The following is a 12,909-nucleotide window of genomic DNA, read 5'->3' on the forward strand; positions in this document are numbered from 1 at the left end:
GGAATCAATGTAAAAGCAAATAATGCATGCGATTGAGGACTAGGAAGTGATCACCTTGGCATGCTTAGCAACCTGCCGGTATACGTGACGTCAAAGCTCCGCCCCAGAATCCCATCATTTTTTATTTTTATGGATTTTTTTACGTGAAAGGACGCTGCAGCGGCACCGCAAGCAAAGGGAGGTCCTTTCACGTAAAAATATATATATTTATTTTTACATGAAGTGACCTCCCTTTGCTTGCGGCGCCGCTGCGGTGTCCTTTTTTGTAAAAATAAAAATAAATAAAAATTTAAAAATCCGTAAAAATAAAAAAACGATGGGATTCTAGGGGCGGAGCTTTGACGTCATGTAGCGTTTGGAGTTCGAGTTCGGGTTCGGCTGAACTTTGCGGCCCATCACTGTTCCTGAACCGACAATAATGTCTTAATTTCTCTAGAAGAAGGCAAGGTAAGTGTTGTGGTTCAGCCTGAGGCTGCTCAGGGACCGGCTATGTCTTTGCTGGCTCCATGCCCGGAGGAGGATGACAGCGAAGAGGAGGGGGCTGAACAGTCGGACGGGGTAGAGGAAAGTCAGGAATGGGACAAAGGAGAAGAGCACGAGAGCCCCGGGGGGTGGGGTGGGGGCTCTCCCCACCCAGTAGCTTGGAGTCATTAGGTGATGAAGCACAAGCCGTCATTGACATGTGACAGAGACGTTCAGATCAAAGAAAGGAGCAATTAAAGAAGTATTATCAGCACTGAATTAGGAACAGCTGGGCTTGGGTGTGGTCCTCCTTAGCAGGGCTTAAAAGGCAGGCAAGCCCTTGAAGCCATGTGGAGTGTTATCAATTGGAGTTACAGTGTCCTGCTTTGTTCTCGGCGTCTCTGTTCCTGGCTTGTGGCCCAGCAGTTTGGAAGACCCGTGGGAGGTGTAGGTCTGCTATCTACAGCCTCGTATTGGCAGCAAGAATCCTGTATTGCTGCATGGACTTTTGCCTTCGTGGATATATCTGAAGATACAGCATTTTCCTGTTTGTAAGGACATTTTCTGTTACCTGTGTTTTTTCTTGAATTTTATAAACTGCCTTTGCCTTTTATCGGTGTGTCTGGCTTCTCTTTTTGGGTTGGTATTGGCTTCCGGAGTGACCCAGACAGAACAGTAAGCAAGAGAGAAGAAAGTAAGGGAACCCCAGCAAAAGAGGTCAGATTCAAGACTTCCAACTTCGTAGTATTTCAGGACCCACGTGAATAACACTTCTTTATTGTACTCAATCAAATGACAAAATAGGGCAGGGGAGTGAAAAAACAATAACAGGACTGCTCCTTGCTTTGAAAAGTTTCTTCTCTTCTGTTGACTTGCAGGGCGATGAACAGAAGGCCTTGCAAAATTTCCCTTAGTTGCAGATGCTTTTCCTAGGAAAGAAATAGAAGAAATGGTGAGGAAACACAGAATGTCAGCCTCCAGGTTGGAATAAAATTGGACACATTGATAATTGGTCAATCTCAACAGTTGGGCAAGTTCTTGAGACCTTCTGCAATGTAGACATTGGAAGAAGCTTCGCCTCAGCCAAGCTCCAGGTCAACCATGTTTACGTCACCTGGAGAAGCTCAAGGCATTTTATGAGCATCTTGAGACAATCAGCAAAATCAAGGAACATTGATTTTATCGATTATTGATTAGGCATGCTAATGTAGAATAGATGCTCAGCATACCTTTGGACAGGCAATCTCACACTACTCACAAGAGCCTACAAAACTTTTGCCAGACCCATCCTAGATTACTGCTCATCTGTCTGGAACCCATACCACATCTCAGACATCAACACCCTCAAAAATGTCCAAAGATATTTCACCAGAAGAGCCCTTCACTCCTCCACTCGAAACAGAATATCCTACGAAAATAGACTAACAATCCTGGGCCTAGAAATCCTAGAACTAGGGCACCTAAAACATGATTTGAGTATTGCCCAAAAGATCATATGCTGCAATGTCCTACCAGTCAATGACTACTTCAGCTTCAACCGCAACAACGCAAGAGCACGCAACAGATTCAAACTTAATACGAACCGCGCCAAACTTTACTGTAAAAAATATGATTTCAACAATCGAGTTATCGAACTCATTACCGGACTCAATTGTGTCAACCCCTAACCCCCAACATTTCTCCCTTAGACTCTCCACGATTGACCTCTCCAGGTTTCTAAGAGGCCAGTAAGGGGTGTACATAAGTGCACTGGTGTGCCTTTCGTCCCCTGTCCAATTGTCTTTCCTTTCTTTCACCTATCTTATATATTCTCTTCCTTTCATATATCCTCTCCTCTAAGTTCACTTTCACCCTCTTTTATATTATCACATGCCTATTTTTCTTCCTATGTATCTGTGTATTGGACAAATGAATAATTTTTTTAAAAAAACCCTCTACACTGTACTTTACGTGACCATTTTATTTTCCGGATTTAACAAAATGTGGCGCATGTGACTTTTGAATTTATTCTAGGTGTTTTGAAAATTAGCCTTTGCTCTGTGTGTCCCTTTCCTTTTTGGGATCCAATTTATTCAAAAAAGTATTTTCTACATGGGGCTGCCTTTGAAGACTGTTCGGAGACTACAAATTGTGCAGAATGCAGCCGCGCGAGCAGTAGTGGGATTACCAAGATCTGCCCACATTTCAAAATTAAAACCCACCTTTGCCGCCAGGCATGGGGGAATTGAGATATCTCCCCCGGGCCTATACAATTTATGTATGGCATGTTTGTATGTATGTTTGATTAATAATGGGGGTTTTAAAATGTTTTTTAAATTATTAGATTTGTTATGAATTGTTCTATTGCCCCGGAGAGGCATACAAATTAAATCAAATCAAATCAAATCAAATCAAATCAAATCAAATCAAATCAAATCAAATCAAATCAAATCAAATCAAATCAAATCAAATCAAATCAAATCAAATCAAATCAAATCAAATCAAATCAAACATCACTCCGTGAGCTGCACTAGTTGCCAATCAGTCTCCGGGCCCAATTCAAAGAACTGCTTATTACCTATAAAGCCCTATATGACTTAGGACCAGATTATCATCGGGACCATCTGCTGTCTCATGTATCCCAGCGGCCAGTTAGGTCCCAAAGAGTCAGCCTTCTCCAGGTCCGGTCAGCCAGACAATGTCGACTGGCGGGACCTAGGGGAAGAGCCTTCTCTGTGACAGCCCCAGCCATCTGGAACGAACTCCTTCCAGAGATACGTACCGCTCCCTCCCTCCTGGTTTTCCCCAAAGCCTTAAAAACCTTCCTTTGCCGGCAGGCATGGGGGCCGTGAGCAGTGATGGGCTACCAAAATTTTTAATACCACACTGTGGGCGTGGCTTATGCATTTTGTTTCAACATCTTTCAGTGCAAATTGGGTGCTCTGGGGTGGAGCTCCAAATTTTGCTACCGGTACTGCGTACCTGACCATACCTGTAGGAGCCCATCGGTGGCCGTGAGTGATGACTGTCTCTGGCCGATATGAGACATGATTGGATTGGATGAGTATATGTGAATGTGCATGGGTTTTTTAAATGTGTTTAGAATTTTTTTATTTTTAGAGATATTAGATTTCTTGCACAGTGGTACCTCGTCTTACGAACGCCTCCTCTAACGAACTTTTCAAGATATGAACCGATGTTTAAGATTTTTTTGCCTCTTCTTCCGAAATATTTTCACCACAAGCCGCTGCTGCTGGGATGAAGGGGTTTCTTTTTTTCTTTTTTGAAGAAAGAAAAGGGAGGGGCGGCTTGGAGAGAGCGAAAGAGTTTGCATTAAAAAAGCAAGGAGAACTGGAGTGCATGCAGAGGCAATGAAAGGGTGTGTTCTGAAGAAAGAAAAGGGAGAGGCAGCTTGGAGAGAGCAAAAGAGTTTGCATTAAAAAAGCAAGGAGAACTGGAGTGCTTGCAGAGGCAACGAAAGGGTGTGTTTTGAAGAAAGAAAAGGGAACGGTGGCTTGGAGAGAGCGAAAGAGTTTGCATTAAAAAAGCAAAGAGAACTGGAGCACTTGCAGAGGCAATGAAAGGGTGTGTTTTGAAGAAAGAAAAGGGACGGGCGGCTTGGAGAGAGCGAAAGAGTTTGCATTAAAAAAGCAAGGAGAACTGGAGTGCTTGCAGAGGCAATGAAAGGGTGTGTTTTGAAGAAAGGGAGGGGCAGCTTGGAGAGAGAAGTTTGGGATTTTTCTGAAGGATTTGCAGCTTTTACATTGATTCCTATGGGAAACATTGTTTCGTCTTACGAACTTTTCACCTTACGAACCTAAGACAAGGTATCACTGTAAATACTGTTGCATTAATGTTGTACACCGCCCTGAGTCGCTTCGAGAAGGGTGGCATAGAAATCTAAACAAACAAACAAACAAACAAACAAACAAGCAAACAAATAAATAATTTCTGATGCTCAAGTACGGACACTCAAACTCTATATGGTAGGGGTCTCTAAACTGGGCAACTTTAAGCCTGGCGGACTTCAACTCCCAGAATTCTCCTTTCTGTCAGGTTTGAACTTGTTAAGTTTGAAGTTTGAAGTTTTATTGGATTTATATGCCGCCCCTCTCCGAAAACTCGGGGCGGCTAACAACAATCATGAAAATGTACAATGAAATCCAATACTAAAAGCAAATTAAAACCCCTTAATATATAAAAACCAAACATACATACAAACATACCACGTATACAGTTGTAACGGCCTAGGGGGAGAAAAAAGTCTTAATTTCCCCCATGCCTGGCGGCAGAGGTGGGTTTTAAGTAGCTTACGAAAGGCAAGGAGGGTGGGGGCAATTCTAATCTCTGGGGGGAGTTGGTTCCAGAGGGTCAGGGCCGCCACAGAGAAGGCTCTTCTCCTGGGTCCCGCCAAGCGGCATTGTTTAGTTGACGGGACCCAGAGAAGACCCACTCTGTGTGACAAGGTTGGAGACCCCTGCTATATAGAACAATCTAAACTCCCCCCTAGTTCCAGGAAGAACATTGTAATAAGAAATGTGGAGGCGTTTGGGGAATGAGGAAACAAAATATCCAAACGATACGGATATTATGGAATTTCTTTCCGAAGACGTATTCCACGAATACTGTACCAAAACATATTTTTTTCCCCATCCTATGGCCCTGCACTTCATTTCTGTTTCGTAAATAAAGAACGTTGCGTGTCTTCTCATGGGTTTGATGAGCAACAGCAACAGAATTGCTTTTTATTCATTGCCATGTTTACTTTAATCTGGACGCTCTCCAGAGCCCTGTCAAATTAATTCCTCCTCCTCCTCTGCCATTTGGATTACAATCCCAAACAGGGAAGTCTATGAAATTTATGAGCCAATGTACTTTCATTAGATTTTTTTCATTGACTGGTTTAATAAGGCTCACACTGTACGTCGCCACTCCAGCCCCAAAGAACTTGGTCAAAGGGCCGTGTTTGGCCAAACCCATTTTTCTCCTCTTTGTGAAGTTGGACACATCACGGGCTAGTTGTCCATCAATGGAATAAGTCAACCACATGGAAATGCCGCCTCCCCCTTCAACACCATCTGCAGAGCTAGTTTGTATTTATGACTTTTTCTATTTGGATCACATGTAAAAGTAGTGGGATAAATTCTTTTAATTTTTTTTCACCAACTCTACATCCACGCATATGCCACAATATCAAAGTTACACACTTACACATTTTTTTTAATATGTCATAAATGGATATCCGAAATTTGTACCATTTATACTTTTATCTCCCGTCTGTTTTCCTTCTATATTTTGGGTTACTCCCCTCCCTCTACCATCTCTTCCCTCTACCTTCTTTCTCCCTCTCTCCCTCTTACCTACTTAGAAACATAGAAACACAAAAGATTGACGGCAGAAAAAAGACCTCATGGTCCATCTAGCCTGCCCTTATACTATTTCCTGTATTTTATCTTATGATGGATATATGTCTATCCCAGGAAGGACGTCTCCGTGACGTCAAAGCTCCACCCATGGAATTCCCTATTGGGATTCCCCACTTCCATTTGAGCCTCCCGACCGGCCGACAGCTCCGCGGCTCTTCTGCAAAGCTGACAGCCGGGCGGTGGCGTTTCTTGGCGGTCTCCCGAACCCGAACATTTGCCGAACTTCCAGGTTCGGGTGTGGGAGAACGCTGAGAAGCCCCCGGGCTGTTTCAAAAGGTGACAGCCGGGCAGCGGCACTTCTCAGTTGAACCCAAATGCTGAACCCGAACTTTTGCCGAACTTCTGGGTTCAGCGTTCGCGGCGGTGGGGGCTTCGTAAGACGAAAAAGGTTTGTAAGAAGAGGCACAAAAAATCCAGATCCTGGGTTCGTATCTTGAAAAGTTCGCGAGACGAGGGGTTCGTATCACGAGGTACTACTGTACATACTTGAGCCCTCAAAATATCTTCCTACACAAAAGGAGAAGTTTCACAGATCTGATGTGGCTCAGCTGAAAGAAGACACTTGAAAATGAGGGATTGCTTTAAAGGAGGGGTCACTGCTCTCTAGCCAAGATTTTGCTACCCAACCGGCTCTAAAGGAAGAAATGCATTAATCCCCAGTCCGTGGATCCTGCCTAAATTACATTTCCTTTACCAACCAAACTAATGAATTGCTCTGTGTAAGATCCTACCTTTGCTCCATTGCTCTGATGGCTTCAGGCTTTCTTCATCTTCTCTATTTTCGCTGAATAGGTCTCTTCTTGCATTTGGAGCTTCTCGCAGATCTCAGACTATGAAGAAGAGAGTTTGGTCAACTCTGTAATCTACTGTCTCTCTTATCTTGTATTCATTCATTCATTCATTCATTCATTCATTCATTCATTCATTCATTCAATTTTTATGCCGCCCTTCTCCTTAGACTCAGGGCAGCTTACAACATGTTTGTAATAGCACTTTTTAACAGAGTCAGGATATTGCCCTCACAATCCGGGTCCTCATGTATGCATTACCTCCCAAACATACTAGACTGTATAGTGTCAGCTGCCATTAGTTAGTCTACCGGTTGCTCTCCCTCTCTACCAAAAAAGCCTGCAGCTTCCGTGGGATAGGGCAACAGTCCATAAACTCTCTTCTTATGAGCCCATCCAAGCTCCCTTTGCTCCAGCCCAGAGTGGGGGCTCAGCTCTCTTTGAACTATAACTCAGGGGTCTCCAAGCTCGGCCACTCTAAGCCTGAAGGACTTCAACTCCCAGAATTCCCCAGTCAATTTTCAAGTTGGTTTGGAAATTCTGGGAGTTGAAGCCCTCCAGGCGTAAAGGTTGGAGACCCCTGAACTATAGGAAAGCAAATGCCTCCTGGCTTCCTGGTGTTTGAGCAGCCCAACCGGTACTTGCACAGCACAAGTTGTGTTGCTAGGCGTGGGGGTTGGGGGTGGGAAGTCAGATGGCCTGACCTTCTTAAAACGGAGGCTGTATAGGTATGATAAGGAGCCTTGGTGGCGCAGTGGTTAGAATGCAGTACGGCAAGCTGCTTCTGCTGACTGCTGGCTGTAGTTCACCAGTTCAAATCTCACCACAAGGCTCAAGGTTGACTCAGCCTTCCCTCCTTCTCAGGTGGTTCAAATGAGGAGCAATGCATGCTGGCTCTGTAGACCACTTAGAGTACGCTGTAAAGCACTGTGAAGCGGTATATACCTAAGTGCTATTGTTATATATTCAAAGTGTTGGTCATGACCTTTAAAGCCCTACATGGCATGGGACCAGATTACCTCCGGAACCGCCTGCTACCGCACGAATCCCAGCAACCGATTAGGTCCCACAGAGTTGGCCTACTCCGGGTCCCGTCGACTAAACAATGTTGTTTGGCGGGCCCCAGGGGAAGAGCCTTCTCTGTGGTGGCCCCGGCCCTCTGGAACCAACTCCCCCCGGAGATTAGAACTGCCCCCATCCTCCCTGTCTTTCGTAAACTACTCAAGACTCATTTATGCCGCCAGGCATGGGGGAGTTAAGATATTCCTTCCCCCTAGGCCATTACAAGTTATGCATGGTATGTTTGTGTATATGTTTGGTTTTATTATAAGGGTTTTTAGTTGTTTTATTAGTTGGATTGCTACATGCTGTTTTTATCATTGCTGTTAGCCGCCCCGAGTCTGCGGAGAGGGGCGGCATACAAATCCAATAAATAAATAAATATATGTTGGATAAAATCCCTGTCTTTCCTGGCACACAGCTGCCAGATCCTCTCTCCACTCGACCTGGAGTCACCAAGCTGGGAAGGCTGATATCATCATCATCATCATCATCATCATCATCATCATCAAAATCATTATCATTATTATTATTAATTAGATTTGTATGCCGCCCCTCTCCGTAGACTCGGGGCAGCTCACAACAGTGATAAAAACAATACATGGTAACAAATCTAATAATTAAAATCTAAAATAAGTTTTACATTAAAAAGTCAAAAAAGAAAAAAAAAACCCAATAGATAGAATACATACACACAGTCATATCATGCACAAAATTACATAGGCAAGGGGTGTGTGTCTCAGTTCCCCCAAGGCTGACGACAGAGGTGGGTTTTGAGGAGTTTACGAAAGGCAAGGAGTGTGGGGGCAGTCGTAATCTCTGGGGGGAGTTGTTTCCAGAGGGTCGGAGCCGCCACATAGAAGGCTCTTCCCCTGGGTCCCGCCAGACGACATTGTTTAGTCGACGGGATCCGCAGAAGGCCCACTCTGTGGGACCTAACCGGCCTCTGGGATTCGTGCGGCACAAGGCGGTCTCGCAGATATCTTGGTCCGGTGCCATGAAGGGCTTTATAGGTCATAACCAACACTTTGAATTGTGACCGGAAACTGATCGTCAACCAATCATTCAATATATTACAGGTTTGTTCTCTTCTACTTCCTTTTGTCGTGCAGTTTTCATTTTGTGGGGAGGGGAAAACCCCTATTGAATTCTAGAAAACCCAAACGGAAGTGAAATGAAACTCGGGGGGGGGGGGAGTGAGTTAAGTGACAGTCTCTTTTTAACTAAAGTTTAATTGCTAGTAAACATCCTACAAAGAAGCATCAGAATAGAAACGTAGAAGATTGACGGCAGAAAAAGACCTCATGGTCCATCTAGTCTGCCCGTATACTATTTCCTGCATTTTATCTTAGGATGGATATATGTTTATCCCAGGAATGTTTACATTTTAGTTACTGTGGAGTTACCAACCACGTCTGCTGGAAGTTTGTTCCAAGCATCTACTACTCTTTCAGTCAAATAATATTTCCTCACGTCGCTTCTGATCTTTCCCACAACTAACCTCAGATTGTGTCCCCTTGTTCTTGTGTTCACTTTCCTATTAAAAACACTTCCTTCCTGAACCTTATTTAACCCTTTAACATATTTAAATGTTTCGATCATGTCCCCCCTTTTCCTTCTGTCCTCCAGACTATACAGATTTGGTTCATGAAGTCTTTCCCGATAAGTTTGATGCTTAAGACCTTCCACCATTCTTGTAGCCCGTCTTTGGACCCATTCAACTTTATCCATATCTTTTTGTATTATTGTTGTTGTTGTTGTTGTTATTATTATTATTATTATTATTATTATTATTATTATTATTATTATTATTATTATCATTAATTAGATTTGTATGCCCCCCTTCTCCGAAGACTCGGGGCAGTTAACAACAATAAAAAAGACAATGTGAACAAATCTAATATTAAAAATAATCTTAAAAACCCCAATTTAAAGAACCAATCATACATACAAGCATACCATGTATAAATTCTATAAGCCTAGGGGGAAGGGAAATTTCAATTCCCCCATGCCTGACGACAGAGGTGGGTTTTAAGGAGCTTGGGAAAGGCAAGGAGGGTGGGGGCAACTCTGATATCTGGGGGGAGCTGGTTCCAGAGGGTCAGGGCCACCACACAGAAGGCTCTTCTCCTGGCTCCCGCCAAACGACATTGCTTAGTCGACGGGACCCGGAGAAGGCCAACTCTGTGGGACCTAACCGGTCGCTGGGATTCATGCGGCAGAAGGCGGTCCCTGAGATAATCTGGTCCGATGCCATGAAGGGCTTTGTAGGTCATCACCAACACTTTGAATTGTGACCGGAAATTGATCGGCAACCAATGCAGACTGTGGAGTGTTGGTGTAACATGGACATATTTGGGAAAGCCCACGATTGCTCTCGCAGCTGCATTCTGCACGATCTCCAGAACTGAACACAGTATTCCAAATGTGGTCTCGCCAGCGCTCCATACAGCGGGATCACAATCTCCCTCTTCCTGCTTTGCAGAGCTTAATTTCACTGTGATGCTCACATAAGGGTCAGCAGAGCTAAGAAAATGGGCTTCTCCAGCCTTTGGGACCTAAAAGTGCTCAGGGCACAGAGAGAACCTGAGGCCTTAGAAAGGGGGCTATCCCATTCCCCACCTGTCTGGACACCTGGCTACCTTCTGGAATCCATTTTTCCCTGCGAGGAGTTGCACAGCTGCCTAATTCAACAGCGAACGTTTGGAGGAAAACTACACGATGAACAAAACGATGTGTCTTTTGCAGGAATGCGCCCAAACCCACAAGCTGTGCTGTCATCTTAACCAACACTCTTGAACTTCTGTGGGAATAGGTTAGTTGGAATTTACAAATGGAAACTATGAGAAAGCTGGAAGGAAGGCATTTGCCCGGCTTTGGTGGCAGGTTAACAAAAGCAACAGAAACCCTTTGCGCGGAATGTAAACTTTCCCAGGGTTCTTTAATGCTCCCATTTAATCACTCTTAAATATTTCAGCTCTCCCAAGTGGGAAAAGCTCTCAGCGCGAAGTTTTTCTCGTTTCGTTTTTTTTTAAAAAAATTGTTAAACAGTTCAATTTGCAATAAAAGGAGCAGTAAAAAAAGGAACTAAAGCCGGCATTCCTTCCCTGCCGGAAGTGGTATTTTCATGGGGTTGTTAACAGGTCATTCCACATGGATTTCTAGATATAACCCACGAGATGTATCAGAACAGCCAAAATCTGCAAAAGTGACGTGTTAATTGAACAGAAATAATGATGATAATTATAATAATAATAATAATAATAATAATAATAATAATAATAATAGTGATCCTGGAGAAGAAGAAAGTGTGGATCATTGACATCGCAATCCCAGGGGACAGCAGAATTGAAGAAAAGCAGCTAGAGAAATTAGTGAAATACAAAGATCTAAAAATCGAGCTGCAACGACTCTGGCATAAGCCAGTGAACGTGGTCCCAGTGGTCCTTGGCACGCTGGGCGCAGTGCCAAAGGATCTCAGCGGACATTTGAAAACCATCGGAATTGACAAAATCTCCACCTGTCAATTGCAAAAGGCCGCTTTACTGGGATCGACAAACATAATTCGCCGCTACATCACGCCCGACCGGTGATGAAATACGAAATCCAGCATGGTGATCTCATTTGCTGTGTTGTACTGACATAATAATAATAATAATAATAATAATAATAATAATAATAATAATTTATTAGATTTGTATGCTGCCCCTCTCTGAAGACTCGGGGCGGCTCACAACAATGATAAAAACAATATTATAGTGGCACAAATCTAATATTAAAAGAAATAACTAAAACCCTATCATATTAAAACCAGACAACACATACATACCAAACATAAATTATAAGGAGCCTCGGGGAAAGATGTCTCAAATCTCCCATGCCTGGCGGTATCTTGAGTAGTTACAAAAGACAAGGAGGGTGGGAGCAGTTCTAATTTCCAGGGCCAGTTGATTCCAGAGGGTCGGGGCCGCCACAGAGAAGGCTCTTCCCCTGGGGCCCGCCAGACAACATTGTTTAGTCGACGGGACCCGGAGAAGGCCAACTCTGTGGGACCTTACCGGTCGCTGGGATTTCTGCGGTAGCCAGCGGTTCCAGATGTACTCTGGTCCAATGCCATGTAGGACTTTAAAGGTCATAACCAACACTTTGAATTGTGATCGGAAATTGATCGGCAACCAATGCAGGCCATGGAGTGTTGTAGACACGTGGGCAAATCTGGGAAGCCCCACGATGGCTCTCACGGCCGCGTTCTGCACGATCTGAAGTTTCCGAACACTTTTCAAAGGTAGCCCCGTGTAGAGAGCGTTGCAGTAATCGAACCTCGAGGTGATGAGCGCATGAGCAACTGTGAGCAGTGACTCCCGGTCCAAATAGGGCCGCAACTGGTGCACCAGGCGAACCTGGGCAAACGCCCTCCTCGCCACAGCCGAAAGATGATGTTCCAATGTCAGCTGTGCATCGAGGAGGACACCCAAGTTGCTTAGACCACGTACTTCTGGGGAGGTGAGGACCCTGGTCTGAGAGGGCCCTTCAGAGGCAGAAGGAAGGCAGGGGAGGCTATACCCAGGGGTGGGCTGCTGCCCGGATGGAGGTGGAAAGCAGTGGGGTAGCAAAAATGAAGCTCCACCCCAGAGCACCCAATTTGCACTAAAAGATGTTGAAAGAATATGAAGGGTGTGTCTTGCATAAGCCACGCCCACAGTGTGGTGATAAAAATTTTGGTAGCCCTTCATTGGCTGCACCTTCCCATAGGGGCTGTCCCCTAAAGCAGTGCGTCTCAAGTAGCGGAGCACGGAGCGATGCCAGGGTTGAAGGTGTGTGACCCTGGGGAATATGCGTAGTCCCTCTTGATCGATTTTCCCACATGGGGACTGTTTTCCTGGTTGCATGCTGCTACAAACCCGGACGAGAAGGCCGCCAGGAGGGGTGGCTGTATGGGTTCCCATTGTTCTTGGTGGGCATCGCAGAACCTTGAACGGCGTGGAGAACCTGCTGCTAAACTAGGAGGAACGTCCTCTGCAGCTGGGCAAAATGATGAGCTGGGGTGGTGCAGCAGGTAGAGTGCTGTACTACGAGCCACTGAAGTTGACTGTAGATCTGAAGGTCAGTGGTTCAAATCTCATCACCGGCTCAAGGTTGACTCAGCCTTCCATCCTTCCCCGGTGGGTAAAATGAGGACCCGGATTGTGGGGGCA

At 44.8% G+C, this 12,909-nt stretch overlaps 1 protein-coding gene across 1 annotated transcript in view; it reads right to left on the minus strand.

The window, feature by feature from the left end:
• Nucleotides 1-1,209: 1,209 nt before the first annotated feature.
• Nucleotides 1,210-12,909, minus strand: part of LOC139155634 (ciliary-associated calcium-binding coiled-coil protein 1-like) — a 76,550-nt gene continuing 64,850 nt past the window's right edge. The window contains exons 8-9 of the mRNA XM_070730847.1: nucleotides 6,599-6,697; nucleotides 1,210-1,391 (exon numbers count right to left, since the gene is read on the minus strand). Coding sequence (XP_070586948.1) covers nucleotides 6,623-6,697 — 75 coding nt within the window. The 3' untranslated portion in view covers nucleotides 1,210-1,391; nucleotides 6,599-6,622. The remainder of the gene's footprint in view (nucleotides 1,392-6,598; nucleotides 6,698-12,909) is intronic.

This window comes from Erythrolamprus reginae, unplaced genomic scaffold (genome assembly GCF_031021105.1).
Source record: "Erythrolamprus reginae isolate rEryReg1 unplaced genomic scaffold, rEryReg1.hap1 H_36, whole genome shotgun sequence".
NCBI classification, from domain to species: Eukaryota; Metazoa; Chordata; class Lepidosauria; order Squamata; family Dipsadidae; genus Erythrolamprus; species Erythrolamprus reginae.